This window comes from Aythya ferina (genome assembly GCF_964211825.1).
Source record: "Aythya ferina genome assembly, chromosome: 6".
NCBI classification, from domain to species: domain Eukaryota; kingdom Metazoa; phylum Chordata; class Aves; order Anseriformes; family Anatidae; genus Aythya; species Aythya ferina.
In genome coordinates, this window is record NC_140303.1 from 10,647,596 (window position 1) to 10,670,332 (window position 22,737).

General features: G+C 41.1%; 1 protein-coding gene across 8 annotated transcripts in view; it reads left to right on the top strand.

Annotated features, from left to right (window-relative positions):
* SPAG16 (sperm associated antigen 16) overlaps positions 1-22,737 on the top strand; it is a 394,440-nt gene that overhangs the window by 296,745 nt on the left and 74,958 nt on the right. For 7 of the 8 annotated variants that reach the window (XM_084524434.1, XM_084524432.1, XM_084524435.1 and 4 more), the window contains one exon: positions 1,525-1,651. In XM_084524434.1, coding sequence (XP_084380560.1) covers positions 1,525-1,651 — 127 coding nt within the window. Of the gene's footprint in view, positions 1-1,524; positions 1,652-6,047; positions 6,091-22,737 lie in introns of those variants that run through there. The other variant, XM_084524431.1, reaches the window with a different exon arrangement.

Here is a 22,737-nt window from a genome sequence, read left to right on the forward strand (position 1 = left end):
AGTCGCAGAGCACCCACTGGGGGGTCTGCTGTACCTGTGCTGCCTGGGTTTGTGCAGTCGTGTCCAGATGGGCCCTCAGCTGAGCTCACTTGGAGCTGCTAAGCTACCAAAGCTGCAGCTAAAGAGCATTTGTGGCAGTGAACTAGGTATGCCTGACATCTCCAAAACAAGTCTGAAAACATATTCTAAAACCAAAGTATACATGTAATGGTGTTATTTATCAAATTGCCTGTTTTGAAAAAGGGTGGGGAGGAGAGAGGGAAGAAACTAAGCTGCTCAGCCCAGAAAAGTCTGAGAGAGTCTGTGAAATGCGTCAGGGACAGGGAAGCATCCATGGTGATGCTTTTTATTTTTCTGACTCAAAATTTGCTTTGTTGAGATCCAATTCAAACCCTGCTGTAATTCAGAGTGTATCTGTTGCTTTTGTTTGTTTTGTTTCCTGCTCGGCCTGCTTGACCTTGTCATTTGTATAGGCTGAGTGGGTGAAATGAAAGCGAATTAAGCAGGTCCAGCTGAACAGACAGTTAAACAAATAGGTTCTCCATAACATGGTGTTGGTTTGGTCACTGAGCTTTCCTGCAAAACAGCGAGTGCTGAGAGCTTATTCATCGCCAGCTGAATGAATTCTCCAAGCAATGATTGCTTTGTTTCTGTGTATTACTCTCTATTAGTCTCTGTAACAAGCTAGAATGGAGTTTAGACAATTTAGGTCTCCTCCAAATGGACCTAAAGATTTCATTAAACTTACACCGTGATAGTATTTTGTCGGCCATTACTTTCTGCTTGAGAAGGCAGTGGATATTTTCAGATCTTAATTCCCGTATTTGCTAGATGACCCCGCACATTTTCTTGCATGCATTATTTACATGAAAGAAATAAAAATTAACTGAATACAACAAAAGTCACAGATGCAGCACTTTGCTGGTGTTTCACCTGATTCTCAGTTCTGTATCATTGCGATTCTCCTTCAAAACAATATCTGTTAATCTATTCTCGCACCGTTGCACAAATAGGAAAAAACTTTGATGACTCTGAACATACACCAGTTGAGCTGGTTTGGGGATTTGGTATTTTAAATCTTTATATTGGAGGTTTAAATAAAATGTAGATCTTTTTATATGGGTAGCTAGAGGTTTCTTTCTGTTATGGTTAGGAATTAGCCAACCAAAAAGATGTTTGGGCATCCTTTACCCAACCTTCTTTGATTTTTGCATTTGTTCCTATGCTGCATAATCAAAGTTTTTCTGTCACTTTTTTTTTTTTTTTTTTTTTTTAATTTTCATTTTTTAATCATTATTGAGGAGCAGCATGGGGAGTGTTTTCTTCAGAAGTCCTATAGCAGTGTGTATTAAGTCAATGTAGTGCTCAAGAGATCGTGATAACCTAACAAATAATAACTTACATTTACTTAAATACATACAGTCACTATATCTAGCATCCACGGGTATCCAGCCCTGATTCACATGCTTTCTTCTTTTCAAAAATACAAGAGTGATGCCTTGGTTTTGTCTCCACCATCACCAGGGTGATATGATCGCTTCCTGTGACTCCCGTGGTGTGCTGAAGCTCTGGGACATTCGGCAGTCAGTCCCCATCATGTCCGTGGATGCTGGCCCCTGTCCTGCCAACCAAGCTGCCTTTGATTACTCTGGTAGGAACCTTTACCAACTATTTTTTTATGTAAGACTTATTTTACTTTGAAATCTGCAGTTCTGGAGCCAGATAGCATGTGTGACACAACACAGATGTGTTCATTCAAAAGACAAGATGCCCAATAGTACCAACTGGCGGTCGATGCACGTGTTTTCTGGACAGGATCGGCAGTTTGGTCTAATGTTCTGTTCATAGAAAAGGCAAAATGTGCAATAAAAAGAAGTGCAATTGCAAAATTATTACATAAAACACAAATTCTCACCGAAAACTTAGCAAGATTTCCTCTGTTCTAGTCACATGTATTCTCCAGTACTGTCTGTTCTTTTTATTTGCTAATTCTACAGTTGCATTTCATAACCACCTTACTAAGTCCTCTTATAATTGCCTCAGAACTTGATTGTGTTGACAGGAGTGCTTACTGTGCACAAAGTATTGAAATAACCAGTTATTTTTCATCATCAGCCTTGTATTACTGTGTCAGCAGTACTCTGAATGAAGGTGCATTTTCATTTAAAGAGGGGCTGTTGTAAAATATATTTTTTGTTGTTTAAAAATAATATTAATCCTCAATTCCAAAGCATGGACAGGCATTTACATTGCAGCATGGAATTTGATCTTCACTCAGAAAGTCATTCTTACTCAAAGGTAGGATAATATGATATGACATGATATAATGGTATAGAATGTAATATATATTTTTTTTAATTGGAAAATATGCATGCATTTGTGTTTTATGCATAAAATGTTTCACTAGAGAAAAATAAGAGAGAAAATAGAAAAATAAGGAATCATTTAAACAGAAACAATAGCACGTTTTGTCATAATGACCCACATACTGTTGAATCCATAATACAAATAATCTCTTGGCAGAAAACTTTGCCATCAAACTCTAGTCTTTCTGTAGTGTTTTCACAGATCTCTCTGCTGTACTGTTAAATAGGGTATTTTCATTTCCAGGGGATAAAATACATTGACACTGTCCATTTTTGACCGCTTCCCAAAGACAAATTTAACGACTATTCTATTTATGTGTGTAATTTGGAACAAGAGCTCATTTTTTCTTGGTTAGGACTTGAGGCAGTTCTGCATTTCTGGAGTAGAATATTGGGTTATTTGCAAAGGAATCACATCCCTGCAGAGCGCAGGAGCAATATTTCTAGCCAGATGGGAGGTTTCCAGTAGAAAGGTTATCGGCCTCAGGCAATCTAAATGGGCAAATTTTTCCAACGTCTGGATAAAATCCAAAATTTTCTCTGCAGGAGTAAGCACACATCAGAGAGATCCAATTGATATGGATGATCAGAACGAGGCATAACGTAACGGGACGCAGTTGTACTACTAAAGATACGAAAGTACCTGGGGAAGAGAGAGAGGACTTCACAGCTTGTGGGGTTTGAGCAGAGCCCCTGTGTGCCCTAGCTGGGGGCTTGGGGAAAGGCACCCTGGGCAAGCTGCACAGGCAACGCCTGTCAGAGTATGTAGGTACCTTGCAGAGGTACAAGCACACAGCTACTTGTTCGTTACGGAGCAGTTTTTAATTTGCTGGGCGAGTGTTGTGGCTGGCAGCAATGCATTTTCTGTGCTGCATCTGAGTGTAACGGTGCAGTGGTTCCAGCAAACCTGGGTGCAGCCAGTTTGGTTCCTGTAAGCAGGGCAGCATGGGACCCAGGCAGAGCTCCTGAATACGTGAATGCTTAACTCATGCTGATACCATTTTGCCATTATTTTGTTTATTTTTTTCCTGCTACGCATGCTAGCTAAACCAAAGTGAGCCTGAGTGATCCAAAGGTGGCCCTTGATGCATCAGTGGGAGTGGCTGCATGACGTGGTCCTCTGCAACAGCAGAGGGCTAGACAAATGACCCAGCAGTTCCTGCATTGTTTGTCTAAACAGTAATTATTTTTTTAACAATGTGTTGATCAGTATGTGGATTTGCTCAAACTATTCACTCAGTCATTTGAACGGGGTTAGCTAAAAATAGGAACTGTATTGAAATAAGTCAAACAGCCAGAATATTCCAAAAAGAAAAACCACCCAAACGGGGCTGGGAGAAGGTGTCCCATGCTCACCTAGCAGCCTGATGGGCATTGGCACACCTGTCTCATCTGGGACCTCTGTCTGGGGAGAAGCTTGGGTGGGTTTTTCTGGCCTTATCGAAGTGTGGCTTAATTCCTGGCTGTGTCCCTCGGTTTCTCCTGGTGATGATATACCACCTCGTGTAAAATACTTGACTGCATTAGTAGTCATACACACAGGAAACAAATTGTTCAGCTTCCTGCAGGTGGATTTAATTACTAGATTAGAGAGCCATGGTTGAACAGTTTTTTTTTGTTTTGTTTTTGTTTTTTTCCTGCCCAGTAATTATTTAAATTATAGCTAATAATGATAGATAGAGGGGTTTTATGAAAAGTTTGGCGGTATCAGCAAATGAGATTGAGGTCAGAGATAGTAAGGCCCCAACTAATCAAATACCTTATTTGGTTTTCCTTTGTCTTGTTTTTAATTAATTATAATTGCAGATGTAATGCAGTCAGAAACATCTTACCTTTTATCTTAAGTGGTGATATCTGCTCGCAGTGTGAGATGTGCTGGATGGGAGTTGCTTCACAAAGAGCTAGCACCAAGAATGAGTTTGACAATTACTGGGATTCACCTGGTGTCCTTATGGCAAATGGGTTTTGCTGACTCTCCTGGTCTGAACGCTATTCATGGGTAAAACATTTGACCATGAAGCTATTTTCTTCTTTCTGAGAGCCTCACTCAGATCTTAAATAAGTTAATGAAAAGGAGTTGGGTATCTTTCTGCTTTAGATAATGTCTGGTCTGCTTCCTCGTGCCTTAGCTTTCCTTTCACTCAGCTGGCAGGTGAACTCTTCTCTGTGGTCCACTTGTGGATGGGGAGAAATTAATTACATGATTAATTGATCACTATTGCAATTCATAGGCTTTCTTCTTCCGTGAATCTTTATGAAACTATCTCATGGTCTTGGAACGAGACATGGTGCTGGAGCTGGTGGGACTCAGCCCCCTGCCGGCACTGATGGTCAGTCAACATTGTCCTTGGTGTCAAAACCACCAAGGAGCATGGCCCTTGAATTCTGTGTGCAGACCTCAGAGAGGGCACCAGTTGTGCTTACTTTCAGGGTGGACCAAAGCATGAGTAACTGTTGATCGTTTTTTTTGCTTCCTTTTCATTGAATTCAGTTTTATTTTTTTCACATGCAAGTCACCCAGCATCTGCACATGCATATTTTCTTCTGCAGCATTCACAAATCCCTTACTCCTATCTTGTCACCAAGCTTAGACGTTCCCAGTTGCTGTTCAGAAAATGTACTTAATACAATTAATCACAACACAGCCTTGAATAGTATGGAAGAGGTAGGGAAGCTGTAGAGGATTCTGGTTTACTTGTTGACATACTTAATATTATTATCATTATGTATTAAAACAAGCCAAGCAACTTTCCTTAAAACAGTAGTCCAAAATCAACAGCCTAGGAAGAGCCTAGTGCTGCATTTTGTGATCTGCAGGTACAACGAGAGTATATCAAAAGAATGCAAAGTTTGCAAATTAGTGTGAAAGTGAAGAAATGTGAGAGTTGACATCACCTTGAGATACATGTGGTTTATTTTGGGAGATAGGAGTTTGGGGGACACAAAAGACACATGGTGCTAGGAAGTAGCTACGGAGCAAATGGTACCGCGTTCAGCCATGGTGAGGTTAGGGTAGCTGCTCTGCGTTGCTATCTAAAAGCTGGCTTAATTTGCTTAATTACACCATCACATGACATTACACAGGACTGTTAATAGGAGTTGGCCATTAGCCCAGCGGGTGACAGGATCGTTTGCTGTTCAGCCTTGAATTGTTTTTGGTGTTAAATAGTGATCTATGAATTTGTGTCTCCATAGCATCCACCCTTTACTGAATGCAGAATTGTGCTTGGCAGGCTTGCTGGGATGTCAGTGCTGCAGCACCTTCAATATTTGCACTAGACATTATTTGGGCTAGTCCTGATACTATTAAAGCCACAGGTGATCCACACAGGCCTCACAGGGGATGAAGGCAGAGAAATTAAACCTTAGATTGTCAGAATTTCTGCTGGTACTGGGTCTTCAGTCGAAGTCCCAGAATTACAGTTTTAAGCTGCCTTATCTGGCAGCAATTTGGGTGCTCAGAACAGAGCTGGCAGAAATAACCCCTGTAAATGGAGGAGAAAGATTCAGAAGCAGAAGTTGCATTTGTTTAAATTTGCATGTGCCTAGTGGAGTATATATCCTATTTCTTAAACGTAAGTAATACTGATTTATTATATGGCAGTCTTACTTAATTAGGAGTTTGATCTTGCAGTGAGTGAGGTGCCCACTCAATTTTCTCTTTGATTCCCTCAATTTCAGGTGGGAGATTGGCTGCAAAGACAAGCAGGTATTGAGACGCCAGGTGCTGATCTTCTCCTTCTTTCCCCTTTTCCTTCACTTTTTTGGTTAATTCATATCACTCAAGTGGTGCTGAGTACATAAAGTTTAATCTTGACAGGCTGAAGGATTTGTCTAGGACGGAAGAAGCTCTCCCTTGCTGGGAAGCTGCAGGGTGGATTTTGCCATTTGCTGGTGGATACGAGGAGAGCTGGGGACACCCCATGCCTCTTAGTCTCCGGAGGGGTCTGTGTCGACCAGAGATGAGCCCAGGTATCAGCAGAGCTGGGGCAGGATGGGGTCTTGACTCTCCATCTCACTTTTTTTGCATTTTATGAACCTTGTTTTTCTATATTTGTCGCCCTCTTGCTTATAGTTAAAGTCACGCTTGATGGGAAAAAAATCCTCTAGTGCAGAATTTACCACAGTAATCTTTTTAGCAGCAATCTGATTTTGTCCATATAGTGCAATTATGTGCTGACATTAATGTGTGTTTTTCCCTATGACCCCCATTTCTTACTAAAAAGCTTTTTTCATTACAACACTTTATTGCTGTGTGTTCTTTAATCTCCAAGGCAGATTACTTGATAACATCAATTGATTCCTTAGGGTGCTTTTTCCCTTGTGGTTCAGTGCCTGAGTCCCTACCTCATTTTGAGTATATATGAGCTGTTGCAGGCAAAGCAGTCTCAACTTGGGAAATTTTTACTTAATTTAAGTTATTGCCAATTAACAGAAACTTCTGATCACTCATTCGGGTATTGAGACAAAAGAAAACATGAAGAATGAAGTGAGCACTGATGTAAATGCTTCTCCTCCCCCTTTTGCAGCCTGATTTTAAGCCAAGCATCTCATGCCCCTCTGTTCCCAGTCTCCACCTGCCTCATTTGAGTCATGGGCAGTGCTCCACTGTCCCAGCTCCTCCGCTGCAGCAGCAGGCGATGCAGGAGGCTGGGGCTGTGTGTGTGATGGCTTCTGCCTGCTGCAAATTTGGCCTCCAAGCTGCTTTGCCTCTGCTGCTCCCTGCTGCTACTACTCCAGTGCAGGTCACCCGCAGGCTGCACTCCTTTTGGGTGTCCCTGTGCTGGTGAGGGTTGCTGCAGGCATAATCCTTCAGAGGCTGCGTGTCTACTGGTAACACACCCGTGTATGGCCTGATGAGGTGCTCGTGTGTGAGGTATCTGGGAGTCAGCACTTGGCACCCATGCACGAAGTGATGGGGCGCTGCTGCACACATTTGTTGGGTGCATGGACTGATCGGGCAGGCATCATGAGTGTAGTTAACCCCGCAAGTCTATGCTGGGATGCAAAGAGCTCAACGTAGATTGAAATAGCTGCAGGTGTAATTGTTGGGACTTGTCCTGGCTTTTCCAGACAGGGCTCAGGCAGCTCCTGATTGTGCTCGTTAATCACTTTGGATGTGCTGTAGCCCCACCTAGGAGGGCAGCAGGGTTACCAAGCCGTGTTTCAGATCACATCTTTCCAATCCCTTAGAGCACTGAGACTAGTTCCTCTATTTTGCTTCTTTTCTTTTAATTCTCCTCCTTGTCTCCCTTCACCGTGCTGCTCTCCCACTGTTCTTTGCGTTGCACTTAGCGCTTGGCGTGATGTGTGGAATTTGCCTGCTTTGCTTCACATTCAAGCTTTTCATGGGTCTATTTGAAGAGCATAAGCTGTACTCTTGCAGGACACTCATTTCCTCCCCTTTCTCCCATCACGAATGGTTTTTATGCCTGCCCCATCAGAACCCTGTCTTTGCTGAGGGTTTGAACAATCGTAGGGTTTTGCACTGGAGTCCAGGGGTGCCTTTGTCCAGGAGGGCCACCTTCAGCACGGCAAGGTCTGTGTGTTTTCACTGCAGCCTCACACACCCTCTTCTATACAAACTAAGGATTCTCCTGTTCTCTTTCCACTAACTATAGTTAATCCACATGCCTAAGAGTTTTGCCTGCTGGGCACAGATGCAGCCACCCTCATCTTAGCTCTCCATTCTTCATTTGGTGATCAACATTTTTGGTTTCTTTGGCTTCAGATCCTCTCCAAGTGCTGTTGTGTCAGTTCTCCGCACCCAAGTGCTGGTCTCATGCATGCCCTCTCAGCTCTTCATTTCTGCAGAAGCTGGGCCAAGCAGCAATCAGCCAGAAAAAGTTCTTCCTCCTTCCTTCCAGAATGGGATAAGGCAAACAGCAGCAGATTTTCAAAACCTGTCCCTCAGAGGGAAACGGTGGGGGGCTGATTCACCTCAGCCACGCTAAGACAGAGCCTTTGTGCTTTGTCCTTCACGCTGAAATCCCTGCTTTGGTGGAGCTGTGCAACAAGCAAGTGCCATTGCCCCAGCTGCGTGCTGGTAGGCAGCGCACCAGTATTGATGTTTTGTCCCTAGGTAGCCTGCCCAGCCGGCGTGCTTGAACTGACGAATCCATTAGTGGGCTCCCTGGAGAAATTGCCGTGTGGACTGAGTTGGTTTACACAACCCATGCCCTATTTTCTTGTCCCCATCACGCTGCCTGGCCGTGGAAGTCAGATCAGCAACACGCCTGTCTTTCTCCGAGGAGTGCTTAGGACATCTGGTGACCATCCTTAATTATTCCTACGGCCAGCGTGGGAGTAAAAGGATGTGCTGTAAGACTGTGTTATTCAGCCATAATTCCTTGTCTCGTAATTCTCGCTTTTCCCTTCAGTGCTGCTGTATTTCATTCCTCTCTTGCTCTCTGCATTTGTTTTCCTGACCGTAAAATTATCTAATTTGAAGGCGGTGGGTACTACGGAGCTTACGTAAGCGCGAGCTGACTGACGGATCATTTGGTCTCCTTGTACCACGGGGTGGGAAGCTATCACTTCTCTGATTTCTGGCTGGTGCGCTTTTACAGAAGGGAAAAAAGTTGGCAATGAATTTCTCCCCTTTGTTGCTCAGGAGAAGAGTTGTGCCACACCGTATTTCTGTTGTGTCACGGCCATTTTTCAATACGAGCAAGCTCCCCAGTATTTAAATATGTTAGACAGAAAAGAAAAGGGATTCTTAAAATATATGACTTCATTGTTGGTGCAGACATAATTTAAAATGTATGAAATATTTGTCCTTTGGAAAGGGAGGGGAGGTGGCTCAGAACCCCCCTTTTTACATTTTCGCTGGCGTTGCAGAGCACAGTTTTGTCTTTGCTGTGTTTTCTTTGCTGAGCTAATGAGGGTGGGGACTGTGTAGGACTGCAGGCAATTGCTTTGAGCTCTGAGCACTTTGAAGAGATTAGCCCCATTGATATTCCCTTCATTTTTGTTCGAGAGGAATGCATCCTTCCCCAGAGTGCAAGAAGATGGACAGCTATTTAATAGAGCCAGCCTTTTTCGAGTAGATACTGTAGTACTAAATATTCCCTTCTCACTTGCCTGCATATGCCCAGCAGAAAAACAATGTTCTGGATGCCAGGGTTGTGCCTCATTAGAGCAATATATTGACCTGTTAGGGTTTTTTTGAGGACCCCAGGTTGAACGGATTATTATTTGACTGGTTAAATGTTATTCTTCAAGGAGGAACAACAGTTTCAGCTGTTCAGGCAGTCAGCCAAAACATGGTGATGAGCAAATTGTTTGTTCCAAAAGTAAATGAAGGGAATGTCCACATGATTTTTGCCATCCTTGTATTAAACTAACAGAAGCTGAAAGTAATTGGAGGTTTATGCATCCCAAGTGAGACGTAGCTGATCAAAATTTTGATTCTCCAGCAGCTCTCCACAAACTGAATTAAAATGGTTTTCAACAGGTTGTTTTTTTTTTTTTTTTTTCTAATCCCACTTAAACTAAGCACAAGTCTTAAAATATGAATGTATTCAGCATCTCATTTCTAGCATTTACTGCTTCTGTGACTTTATTAGGTCCATGTGTTCTCTTTTATATTTATTGTTTATATTACTTCCAGCTTACAGAGTGCTACAGTTAGCAAATTCCCACTTTGAATGTATTTACATTGATTGAATGAGAACTCACTTCTTTCACTCAGACTGCACAGCTCCATCTCCAGCCTGGCTTAGATACAAGAGCTTCATCTCCTGATTAGCTTATTCCTGCAGACAGTCAGAGCGAGGGCTCCTGAAGGTCATTACAGCCTCACAGGTATCCAGGTCTTGTGTTTTGAGTGAAGCATCTGTATTATATGTAAAGAAATGAATCAATACTGCATTCATCATTCATATCCAGTAATAAAAAGAAGGGATTTTTGAAGTAAGATACTATTGATCTAGTATTTGGGTGTGCTTTCTATATTTTCAATATGCAAGGTACAACAGCCATGATATTCTTTGCCAAGGACTGAATGGGTCCGGTAATCTGTAAGGGGGCAGCCATTTGCATCTTCATCACTGTTGAAATTTAGTATATTTTTGTCACTAACCGAGAGTCATTAGTTAGCTGGTAGCTTTGTGGATCGATCCAGCATTATGCAGTGAGGGTAGTGCATACGCTTATAGGAAGAAGAAATTGGGTGATTTGACTTAAGGGAAGCAAGTACTTGGGTAGAAGCTGGTAGTCCATTCAGTTTGGATACTTTGGAGAAGAAAAAAAAAAAAAAAAAAAAAAAAGAAAGGTTGTATTGTGACAACCTAAGTATCTTGTTTCAAGCTCAAGGGTAATTTAGGTAGTTTGGTCAATTTACGTGCCATTCCCATCCTTTCAGGAAGCAAATTTCATATTTGCCTCTAGAAAGTTTTGAAGCTAAATGTCAGATGTTTTCATATAAAATGATCTTTAAACAATCTGCAACAATCTGTTAGCAATATCTAGCTTTCCACTTCTGTTTTGGTAAAAACTCCCAGCCTAGGTTGAATTTGAATAGCATACTTTTAGCAACATAGAAACTACATTTTTATCAAGCTTGATATTTTTTCAATATACCTTTTAAACTGAGCTCTAAAGGAGTATTATTCACCTCTCATTTAGTAAACAAGTAACCCACTGTGGATACCAGAGTAGTAATTAACACTAAATTTTTTGATTCCTTGGAATAGCTCGTCCACTTGGTAAATGAAATACATTCAAAAACTAATTCTTTTCAGACCTTTATAAGTGGCATCTCTTTTCAAGCAGGAGATCATCTTTAAATTATGTATGCTGTTCATAGCCTTTTTTATTTTTATTTTATTGACAAATTGTCAGAGGAGCTAAAATGCCTAATCATCAATAGCAAGTGATCCATGGGGTTATGCAAAATAAATTGATTAACGATATAATCTCCATATAGATGTCTCAGGAGGGCTCGCTGTTTTTTATGAACCAGTCTTGCTTGCTTTTTTGCAGGGCCAGGTGGAAAAGGGCGAGTGAGACAAAGTCTAGGGCATCTGCAGTCATGCTGCTGCCACTTGCAGTCATTAACTGCTTGTGGTGGTGGGATGTGCAAGGGCAGGCATCGCATCTGCTGAATGGGAGAACAAACAGGATGAGCAGTTTGCTTCCACAACAGTATCTGCCAGCCTTTTTTAAGGCTTGCAGGCCAGCAAAAACAAACAAACAAACAAACAAACAACAAACACCATTGTCTTGAAATACTTGGTTTTCCTCCTGAAGTCTAAACAGGACACAGCATAGTGTGCTAAATGCCTGCAAATGGGAGTCCATCAGGAGCAACTCTCCTGGTCCAGGAGATGCTCCCAGGGATGGATCCTCTCAAAGTGTGGAGCCAAGGCATTGGGAATTCCTAGGAGCACACAGGCTTGGTACACAGGGCTTTGCCCCACAGCCAAAAGTGGACTGGATTTCTCTCTAGGTGGGATCCCGTGTTTTAAATGGCCCAGTTGGTGTATTTGTCTGGGGAAGACAAAGGGCTTAGTCACTTGCAATGCATTTCCAGTTCGAGTTTGAAACCCGAGACAAAATTCCCTTTGTCGTGAAAGTATAACTTCCATTTATTTATTTTTCATGCCATCCCACTACTAAGAAAATTGTGACTTAGATGCCTTTGAGGAATTTAAATTATGCTTATGCAAAACTATTCCTTGGAGAAAATTGGGTGCAATTTTAGGATTAGATAACTGACCTTTGAGAGAGGGAGAGGGCAGGGCTCGCATATCCACTCTTTCTAGATGGCCATTCATTATGGAGCCTTCCAACTGCTCAGTGATACTGCCTGTGCTTTTGTAAAGGCTTGCACAAGCAAATACATGGCCTGGGCAGAAAGAAATCTTTGTGCTGAGATTTTTGGGCAACAAAATAAAGCATTTAATTCTCTTTCTTCTTCTGTGGCAAAATGCTGTATATGATGGAGATTGGGAAAATAAGGAAGAAAAGAAACTGTACCCTATTTGCTCCTAAAATAAAGCAAAAGAGAAGAGTGGTGGTGATGATGGAGAGTTCTTTAATGCTGGGTTCTTGTCAAACATCATTCCCTTTTCATGTTTCATGTTGTAAGTGAATATGAATGGCATACATCAGTGATCCTGCCTGGAAACGAAGAGCAAGAGTTTTTCTGGGTCCTAGCAAAGGTCAGTTTTGCTCCTCTCCCATCTTTGGCAGTGGGCAGGAGGTGACACATAGGGAAAAAAAAAAAAAAAAGCAAAACAGAACAAGTAAAAGCTGAGATTTTTCTGCTGCTATTTTTCAGTGTCCTGTGAATTAGGACCTCCCAGAGCTGGCAGCCTCGTGTACCGTGACTGGTCTTCGTGGCTCTCTCCTCTGTTAAACCTGTCTGATCATTTGTTCTGGAACTTCTGTGCTTCATCTTCTGGCCGATCCTGTAGCAGTGATGAAATACTTCCCTGCCTTTGCTTTAAATCTCTTAATGATACATTCGGATTCTCGTACTGTGGGAATTACTGAATAATTGTAGCTTGTTTAACATCTTCAGGCTGACACATCTTTCCCTACTCTCATTTCAGAGCTGAAGAGTCCTTGTCTGTTTAATCTCCTGGATACATAAGCCACTCCTCACCTTTCTTCATCCTGTTGCCCTTCTGTAAATCTGAGTTTGGGTACATTCTTCTAGAAATGGAGGGGAGGGACAAGGCCTGTATGATCTTTCAAGATATGCTTAAACCATGTTTTTAAATAGGAGCATAATGAAGTTTCCTGGGTTTGTTCTTTGCTTTTATTTTTTCCACCATAAATCTTGACGCTATGTTAAGCTGATGTTTTCAGAGAAGTATCCACTGAGGTGAAAAGATCTCTGTCCTGAGGCACAAAGGGTAGTTCACAGTCCTTACTGGATTCATGTGATTAAAGGTACTTTTGTTCATTAGAATCGTTTTGAGCTTCTCAGAATCAGGCTACATCTGCCATCCCATTACTTAATCCCGTAGCATCTTGAAATCTTTCAACAAGTCTTTGAAATGTGCTGTCATCTTGAAAAACATGAATAATGTTACAATTGAGTACCACCTCAATATTCACCTTCCCACCCTTTCAAAAAGAATATTTATTAATATGCTGACTAGCACAAGTCCCAGAATAGATGTTACATTCTTCTGGTAATCTGTTCCTGTTTTGTCCTGACCATGCCCTCTTGGAAAGCATTTTTTTTTCCCTTCCCCTTCCAGAGTGCCTTTGATACAGTGGCTCTCAAAAGCTTTGGGGAATTCAAGTGTCTTATGTCAGTCAGGTCGCCCTTACTCCTGTGCTTCTCAGCACCATCAAAGAACTGAAGCAGATTTCTGAGCAGTGGTTTCCTGCCATAAAAGCCCTGGTAACTCCTCACTATGGTGTGACATTTCTCCACGTCTCAATTAAACCTCTTCATTATTCTACAAGTGAGTTTATTAGACCTGTAAGGAAATCAGCCTCACCAGCTGACAGTTTCTGAGGCTCTTTTCAGAAGCTGCTGTGATGTTTGTCACCTTCCATTCCTCTGGCACTCGGGCCAGATTAAGCAATAGGTCTTGTACTCAGTAACTGCTTCGGGTAGTTTTGTATTTAAGGTTTTGTAGAACTCCTGCTCAAATACACTGATCCTGGCAAAGATTTAATCACTTCATTCTAAGATTGTGGATGTCTGTTCACAGTTTAAACAACAAAACCAAAGAAACAACAACAAAACCAGGCTGACCAGGTGTGTCTCAGGAGCTGTAAAAGCAGCCAGGATTTTACTTTCTGCTTCCTGGCATGATGGAAGCTGTTTGGATATGGTGGAAATAATGCACAGGTGGCTTTGAAATAATAGAGCTGAAGGGCTGTAGGCTTTTGGTTTGTGCAGCACCCCCCTTTTTGTGACCTCGCCTTTGTCTGAATGAATGATTTTTAGCGGTGAAGAAATGTGCAAGTGATTCCTTCAGCCACAGACATCTACCTATGAAACACAGGTGCTGGGTGTTACAACCAGGAGTCAGTGCTGTCCTCGGAGTACAGGATTAGCTGAATTTGAGCATTTGATTGTGCATTCCCTAACAAAGCAGAATTTAAAACATGGTCTATCAAATTCTTATTGTGTATTCTTTTCCCTTCCACTTCATACAGCGTTCAGCCTGAATGACATTTGGAGTCTCTCTGATAGCATAATGGGCATTTGTAGCAGGTCCAGTAATTAATGATCGATATTTTAGCCGTGCTTGCAAGCTAAGTTTGGGCACTGGCAAAATAAAGAGTTGCCTGGGGTCACTGGCTGATGGAGCAACAAAACTGGGGGCTTCATTTAGGCAGAGAAACCCTATGGCACAGAGAAACCCTATGGCACAGTGGCAGCAGGTGGGTGCCAGCAGTGGCCTCGCATGGTGCCACAGGTGCGAGGCTCCTCCCTGGGCAGCTCTCCCCATGCCAGGGCTGAGCAAGCTCCCTGCCTTCCTCTTAGGTCTGACGTGAAGTGTTACGGGAACCTGGGGCTGCGGAGCCTCATGGTACTGGTATTGTGATTGATCTAACATTCTTGTAATACTTAATCATGAATTAGTTATAACACATTTATTATTGATTTTTCTTAATGTATTTACGTAAATTAATAGACAACTCCGATGCTTGATAGGGCTGCGGGAATGGTAACACAAAATCAAGGAAAACAAGGTTACTGAGTACAGTAAACACTTCTTTTCTGGCATCTAAGCAAAACACAGGGAAAAGAAACAGGAAAGGAAATCAATGAGAACCAGTCCCACAGAAGTTATTAAACAATACCTCAATCAAAACTCCCTCAGGAAAAGGAAAAGGTTCCTCTCCTGAAATCTCACCCGAAGTCTTAGCTGGTAGGTAGACCTGAGGCGAAGTTTGGGGAGAAGACTGATGGTGCTTGCTGGGAGGTGCTGAGCATCCCCATGGCACCAGTACTTGTGCAGGAAGCTCTTAGTGGTGAGCTAGGACGTTGAGGACTGTTTCCAACTCTTATGCTACCCAGGAACTCTGCCATATATTTCATAACAGAGCATGTATGTGAGGTGTACCCCAGCCCATCTACCACTCTGTACGTAATCAGGTTTGGTATTTCTAAGCAAAACAAATATTTCCAAAGGAGCTATTGTGAGCAGATGGACTAACATTCATAACACAGTTGCGCTTTTCAAGTGGTTTGTTTGAATAAAATGTATTGTTTCCACTGAGGTTTAAACTACATCTTGCTTTAATTATTTTTATATTTGACCATTATATTGTGAGGATATGAAATGGGCAAAATGTTAAGAATAATTAAGCAGAGTGGTCCTGAATACCCTGGTGAGTCTGAAAAACCATATATAAAAGAAAGCAGCTATCTGTGGAGCTGCCAATTCCACTTACATAAGCCCATCTGTTTACATCTAGTCCTGTTCCCTGAAGAAGAATACATCTTATGTGAAGAATTCCCACCAGGTCCCTTAGACATTTTATCATTCAAGGATGTTCTTCCTGTTTGTTCTCTCTCTTTCCTTTATAAGAAACCACAGAATTTAAGATTTTCAGGGCTGTCTCTTAGAAGACTTACAAGACAAATGCTTGACTTAGCATATAAAATCACAAGTTTCTTCTCTTCTGATTCTCTAATGAATAAAAACATTTGCAAGCCACTTACATACACCTTTGACTCACAGTGGCTTATAAACTTTTCTCCTTTTTCTTGTCTTTGTCTTCCTCTTCCACCGCCCTTCTGTATTCTCATTTGAATCTTTCAGACTGCCTCTTGCTAAACCAAAGACATAGATTATTTTATGTCTAATTGATCATATGGAAGGGCTGTTTGCTGTTTATCTGGTATTGTATGACAGATTATGAAACTTTTTCCAAAGAAGAAAAATGACTTTTTGTTTTCCTGTATCCCTCAGTCCTAGGAGGTCTACAAATACAGAACTCATGTTTTACTTCATGTACCCTGGTTTATATTCTGTCCTCAGAACAACTTCAACAACAAAATTACCCAAATAACAGCAGATATTAGCTTGTGGACTTTTTTTGATCTTTTTATTAAATCCTAGTATCAAAGCGGATTTATCCACTCTCTAAGGTAAGAGAGGAGGAGGCCAGCTTTTGAAGATCATTTGAATGTTTTTCATTTGGTGGCCTAATCTTCTTCCTGCTCTATTGAACTCCTGTAAATTGTTTTAGGCTTCTTAGAACAAAAAATTCTCTAAGAGTTCCAACTTTGATTTAATTATCCAAGTGTAAGCTCTTAACATAAAGTTATTGACACAAGAAATGCAAAATAAAATGAGGTCATGTCAAAAAAGGCGTGAATTCAATTAGTCCCTTCAAAGAAATCTTGAGTTTGAGTTTTGAATTACAGGTTTAGAATAAAGGTGTGTTTTTTGTTTTTTTTTTTTTTTTTTTCTTGACATCTTCCATAGAACTGAAAGAAGTTAATTTATCTCACTTCTCACAGTAAGTTTCCAACCATTTTCAGAGGCTCAGGTACATGAAAGGCTTTCCTGCAGCCTGCTGCTCTCTTCCTGTGTGGGTCATTCCAGTCTGATCACCAAAATACTCCTTGTATTTGGGGCTTTTCAGCAGCTGAAGGCAGGAAGCACAGTGCAGTGCTCTTCCATGCTTTATTCAGAGGGCTGTATTTCAGAAAAGCCACTCGTTTCATGTGCCTGGGTCCGTGCCATACATCCCTCACAGAGAACGTGGGCTCCAGCATCCTTTCCTGGCTTCCCCAGCCTCTCCTAGCAGACATTTTCCAAGACTTTCCATCCTTTGTCACCCAGCTGCTACTAGGTGTTCTGCATCACTTGTGAGGAATTATTTTTACCCAGTATTTGGCCTCTCTGTTCTAAGCAGTGGCTAGCTGTGTTTGAGGCAAGTACATCTCTCATGTTTTTTGCCTGGATGCTTTAGAGGTGGAAGGAAAGAGGCTGTGTGCCCTCTTGATATGGGATGGCTAAAGGCGGGGTACAGGAAACGTTCACAGTGCCATCTCTTTGTAAGAGTTTTGGGGTAAGGTGTAGTGTGTAAAAGACCCGTCATCTGACATTTTTGTGTGTTTGATGCTTGGGTTGAAGCTGAAGTGCTCCTCCCCGTGAGTGGACTGGTGGACCAATTGATTCTTGAACTGAAAACCCTCTTGGGTTTGTGGGTGTTAGCACATTTTTTCCCTGAAGGACAAAAAACGATTAGGCAGAAGGAGATGAGATTTTTAAGACCAACGAAGTTATAGACATTTATCTCTGTACTTTTTGCTTTGCCTAGGGGCTCTTCTGGACAGAGGAGACAGCGAACCTTAGCTGATGCTGATTAATGCCCAATTCCTTCATGCAGCAGCACACTGAAGGGTTTGCTGGTGCTTGGTGGGGCTGGCCTTGATTCCCCTGACTGCACTCGTGCACCTCTTCATGGAGAGCACTTTGGTTATACATAAAGTGTATCGTATAAATACATTGCAGCTTCCTATCTAAGTAGCACCTGAGTGTGTACAGATGACATCTGAATCATGGGAAGAAATGAATATAGAAGAATGAATAGCACACAGACTACTCCGGGCTTTTTCCTCAGTAACCTACAAGAACCAGATTTCCTTCAGACTCTGTATTGGAGTAGTCACACTGTTATGATGTGCTGTTTGAGATGTTTTCTTGACTAGTATTTCTCTGCTGTGTTGACTTTTCCTTTGATGGGTACTTTTCATAAACAGTATTCATCTCTTTTGCTTTGTTTATCCTAACAAGATATTTCTAGATAGATTTTCAGTAGATCTCTTCTCTTTTTAGAACCTGGTTATACCATTTTTTAACAGTTCAGCTGTAAGAAAATACTTCTCCCAACCCATCCAGCAATTCCAGCAATCCAAAGCAGGGATTAAAAGAGACGTTCATACTTAAGAGTAGATAACACCTAAAGAAATTCAGACCATTATTGGATTCTCTGTGGAGGCCTTTATGACCTAAAACACTTTTAAACTTGGCTCTGTCAGCTATGGGGGAGTTATCATCTGTTAGCAGATAAAGTCTCAAGGGGTTGGAGCAATCCCAATTGTATGTTGAGTCAATTTATGGAAAAGTATCTCTTGAATCAGTAGTTAAAATTTTATTACAGGTGGCTCAGATACTGGGCTTGATTTATTCTTTATATCTTGTGTAGTGACATGAGTGACTTGTCTACAGAAAGGCCACAAGATAGTTATTACAAAATAAAGGGCAAGAAGCAAAGGCAGTTGCTTCTTTGCGGCCCAAATCACTTCTTCAATTTTCAGCAGCATGGAGAATGTGGAAATAAAACCAGGCTGTCTTGAGGTTGTTGCAACAATTAGCAACACGTTGGATTGTAACCAGGAATTGTTTGAAGATAGTTCATTTAAATGCCTTTTATATATATCAAAGAAAGAATTTTCACCTGCTGGTAGAATATTATCTGATTTTATCTTTGTCTAAAATTATCAGACGCTAATTTAAGTCAGTCAAGGAATAGAGAATGAAGATCTTAATGTTTTGAGTTTGGTTATGTATTATCGAACTTATATAGAACTGAAAATTCCTGGTGCTTTTGGAAACTGAAAACCTGTCTTTTGCTGCAAGACACCTGACTACGGAAGATATTTCTTAAGGGAAAAAAATCTTAAAATCATATATAAAAGATTCCTACAGCTCCCTTTTTTTTTCTCTCACTTCTGTGAGGAAAATGCATAGTAGTATATGAGGAATTCTTTGTAGGACACATACTCTATTGTAAATGAAAAGAAAGAATGTACTAGGATTATAAAATTAGATATAAAATATTACACTTCATTTATTTTCATGGGCCGTATAATACAGGCCATAAATTAGGATTATATTTTTTGAAGGACAATCTTGATTTAAAGGTTTTAGGTGATAGTGAAAAAAAATCATTAAATATATCATAGCTGAGCAAATTTTTGTCTACCACACTTAAAAATTCTTTACATGTCCAAAGTAAGACGAAATTTGTAAAATATCATTAAATTAGAACCGGTTATAATATTCCTCCTGCATGCACATTGCATAAATGAGAAGTATTGCAGAAATAATTTGTTGAAATCTTTTCCAGTTTCTCTTGACATTTGATAGAGTTCTCTTGACTTTTGGATTGCTAAGCTGGGGATCCTTGGATCAAATCCATTCTCTATCTTGACCTTTTAAAAAATATCTGTGCTTTAAAGTTTGTAATATTAGATGTTACAAGGCAAGGCTGGGAAAAAGAAAAAAAAGGAAAAAAAAAAAAAAAAACAGCACTAGGCAGTTATGGAGAAGTCTACCCAGTACATAAGCTTCTTCTCAAACCCAACTACTTGTGATTGACTCATGAGCTGAGGCATGAAGGTGTGTGAGTGATGCAATTGTTTAATCTGTTGTATTTTTAGAAAGAAATGAAGTGATTGAATGGCATAATGTGACATTAGTGCCCATATCAGTTAATAAAATAAATGTGATGCTATTATTCATGGTATTTTAAGGATAAAAATCGTTGACAGTATACGTGTAAAATAGACGCGAATAATGGCAGAACCTATTAGGCTCTAACTTCAGAAGTATCCAGCAATTATGCAACTTAAATTAGCAATCTTAACTTACCCATATATTTACATATTAATGGTCCTAAGTGGTAATTGTAATTGTCTCTCATCATTGCTTCCTTTGACCCTCATTTTTCAAATAAGAAATATGAAATTCCATTAAGTAACATTAATAGTTGAAAATTAATTTAAGGCAATATATCATCAATTAGCGAACCTTTAACACACTTCACTATTTTCACCTGACGCTAACTTGAAGGAAAAAAGGATAGCTGTTTCACGTTTGCCTGAGCTGGGGGATATCATTTTGGGCATGTATGATGGAAGAGAGATGTGACGTCCATCACATTTCTGGCCTCAATCCAGAGAAGCTCCAAATTTCCTATTGATTTAAGCCTGTTCACATGTGGCTGAGGAAGGGCAAAGAGCTTGGCGACATACAGAGCCGCAGCTGGGGCTAGCTTCTCTTGACTGGGAAAGACAACACTTTTGGCAGAGCTTTTCTTACTCTCGGTTTCATCTTCTTTTCATTCGTGCATAGAAATGTTCTCATACAGAAGCGAGAGCTTCCTTTGGATAACAAGTACCTCTGGTTTATTTACACCATGCCTTCCCGAATGATTCTCCTGATGCGTTCCCCTTGGTGCAGAAGGACAGCCCCGTGGCTGGGCTGGGCTATAGCATGTGTGCAAGATTAGAAAGCAGCATTCACAGCTGGCCTGTAGGTCTTCAGTCATTGAATCCACAAATGGAGCTAATGTAGAATAATAATGCGAGAAGTTGCTTCCAACTACTGATGACTAAAATACATTCTACACAGTGTGCTGCTCTCATAAGGGAAAAAAAGTACAAAAGCCATTAAAAGCTAAATGCCTCTTACTCGTCTTGTCGGTGAGGCTATCATCATCCGTTACAGGACATTTGTGATTTCGGGGACTGCAGATGTTACTGTTGTTGTCCATAGAAGTGAGAATGGTTTTTGTTATTTCTTTAAATGCCAGCCGTAATAATGTGTCTTTTTTCCCCCGTTCTGCAAAAGCCATGTTTTAAAGTATTTTAGTGTTCTTTGAAAAGCATTTACATTGTGAGAGTTCGTTAATTTTAGTAACATTAAGTTGCCAATTAAGGAACGCACTATACAGACAGTTTGAAGAGAGCAGGTATGTTTTTTCCCCCTTTTTATATGAACTTCTATCCATGTTAATGCTATGCTCTGTTTCCCTCTTGGCTGTGCAATGTGTGTGGTTGGTAGAGCAGCACCTGTAACCTGGAAATCCTTTGACAGAAACTTCCTGGTTGTATTTGCAGGCTTTAAAGATGAGTCGTGAACCAGAACAGCCTGAGATCTGGAGTCAATAACTGGCTCCACTGGTATAATTTCTAATTTCTTTGGTGTGGGAATTAACTTCTCCATAGCTTGATTGCTATGAGGAGAGATGAGGATGCTGTGTTGTCCTGCACAGCAAGTGTGTAAAAGCCAGATGAGCCCATCTGCTGCGCCATAAACGTCGTCCTTGTGAGCTGTTAGGTTTCTCGGGTCTGTTTGTGGGAAGACTTTGTTTTTCTCTAATGGATGCTAATTAATTCCGATTCCATTGTCCTTTGAAAACTCCCCGAATCCTGTTTATCGCTAAGATTTAAACTGGCTGTAATCAGCAGATTGATTGGTGAAAAGAATATCGGGTAGCAAGATTAGTACAACATAATGAGCCAACATATTGCTGCTACCGCCATGAATGATGACAATGTGCCGGGAATATATTAGAGGGAGCAGAGGCTTCCATGATTTTGGACCGTGCTAGACCAGGCACCATCTCCAAAAAGACCCATTGGATAGGAAGATGAGGGAAACTGGAGGTAGACTAAGGAATTTGGCTATTGGCTTTTATCTTTACCTGCAGATCTAGCGGCCAGAATGAATTATGATTATATAGTGAAGAAGCTCTGGGATGTACAACCAGCAGAAGGACGGTGTAAGTGTCAGTGTAAGGCTTTGCACCATTATTCATGGAGATTTAGAGGTAATTAACCTGACTTCACTCAGCTGAGTTTTCTGGAAGGAAATAAAAAGGATAACTTCAGAAGGAGAGTTTATGATAATATTTTTTTTTTTTTTTTTTTTTTGCTCCTTAAATTGCATATTCACCATAGAAAGTATTTGCACATTAAAGATAGGCATAAAACATTAACTTAGGCAAATAAGCCTTATACGTGGAGGAAAAAATTAAAGTAAATTCAGCCTACCAAGTCCAATTTGAATTTATTTTCATATTTTAACGTGGTTTAATGGTCACGATCAATAGTTAAATTTTTGTGGCTTTTAGCTGGCTCCGTGCTTACAGGTAGAACAAACTGGATTCTTCCAGAGATCAGCACTTCTCTCCACTCAGGTGTGTGGTGTGAAACAGATTCTGAGCAGGACAGAGCTGGGGGGCTTCGAGCCAGCCCTGTGGGGGTAAAGCTGAGAGGCTTCTTCATTCAGAAGCCACCACCTGCCTGCGTTTCCCCACAGTCCTGCCTCCAGCATCCGGGCTACAAGGTTAGTAGTAGCCATGGGATAGTGCAGGGAGCCTTTTGGGAGCTGTTCTCCACCACCCTGCAGTAATAATAATAATACAAAATAGAAAATGGCATCTTGTTGCAGCTAGTAAAGCAACCCATCCATGCAGTGTGTTCTTCCCTCTCGCTCTGCAGTATTTTGTTCAGTCCTGTCTTTGGCAGGTGCTTCTGGTCACAGTCCCTTGCCTGGATCTTTTGAAAGCTGCCTTGTGGGGATGCTGTTTCTTCGGCAAAGGGAGAAGAAGGTGGGAAGGGCAACGGCAGCAGAAGACATGGGGC